General features: G+C 33.2%; 1 protein-coding gene across 1 annotated transcript; it reads right to left on the bottom strand.

Annotated features, from left to right (window-relative positions):
* Positions 1-603, bottom strand: LOC139430455 (uncharacterized). The gene has a single exon (XM_071197499.1). The coding sequence runs from the start codon at positions 601-603 to the stop codon at positions 1-3; it is 603 nt and encodes a 200-aa protein (XP_071053600.1).
* Positions 604-819: the final 216 nt, after the last annotated feature.

Here is an 819-nt window from a genome sequence, read left to right as displayed (position 1 = left end):
TCAGTAATGTAAGTTTGAAAATCTCTGAAATATTAAAAATTCTTCTACATTGCCTACAAGAACGGTATGAGACTGAACTTTTAAATCCTTTAGTTCGTTTCCATTTAATTCTCTCGTCAATAAATCAGCTGGATTGTCTTTAGATTTAACATGATGCCATTGTTCCAAATTTGTAACAGCTTGAATCTCAATTATTCTGTTTGCTACAATTGTTTTTAGAGTGCCTGCATTTGAATTCAACCACGCCAATACGATTTTTGAATCTGTCCAAAGATAAATTTTATGTAAATCTAAAGTCAGTGACCCCTTCACAATGGTTAATATTTTCGCAAAATGTAAACATGCACATAATTCCAATCTAGGAATAGTGGTTATTTTCAGTGGTGCAACTTTTGATTTTGCACAAAGTAATCTAGTGTTTACGTAATCACCATTTTCGGACCTCAAATAAATGTAACAACCACATGCTTTCTCGGAAGCATCTGCAAACCCATGAATTTGAATTTTTTGTTTGCATTCTCCTAATATAAATCTAGGAATTTCAATATTCTCAATAGCCTTTAATGTGGCACAAAATCCTACCCAATCTGCATAAATTTCCATGGGAAGTGATTCGTCCCAAGTAACCTTTGCTTCCCATAATTTCTGAAGGTGTATTTTGGCTTTGACTGTAATAGGACTAAGTAGACCAAGAGGATCGAATATGTGACCAATGATAGATAATATCGTTCTCTTATTTACGTCTTTATAGTGCTTAAGTTTTATTTTGTAATATAAGTTATCCCTTTCATGTGCCAAAACAGACCAAGCGTTTTCGTA

Source organism: Onthophagus taurus, chromosome 7 (assembly GCF_036711975.1).
Source record: "Onthophagus taurus isolate NC chromosome 7, IU_Otau_3.0, whole genome shotgun sequence".
Taxonomy (NCBI): Eukaryota; Metazoa; Arthropoda; class Insecta; order Coleoptera; family Scarabaeidae; genus Onthophagus; species Onthophagus taurus.
This window is presented reverse-complemented; position numbering and strand designations above follow the sequence as displayed.

Bases quoted from the DNA above. Each gene is read 5' to 3' on its own strand.
- LOC139430455 (XM_071197499.1), bottom strand. From the start codon at position 603: ATGGAAATTTATGCAGATTGGGTAGGATTTTGTGCCACATTAAAGGCT.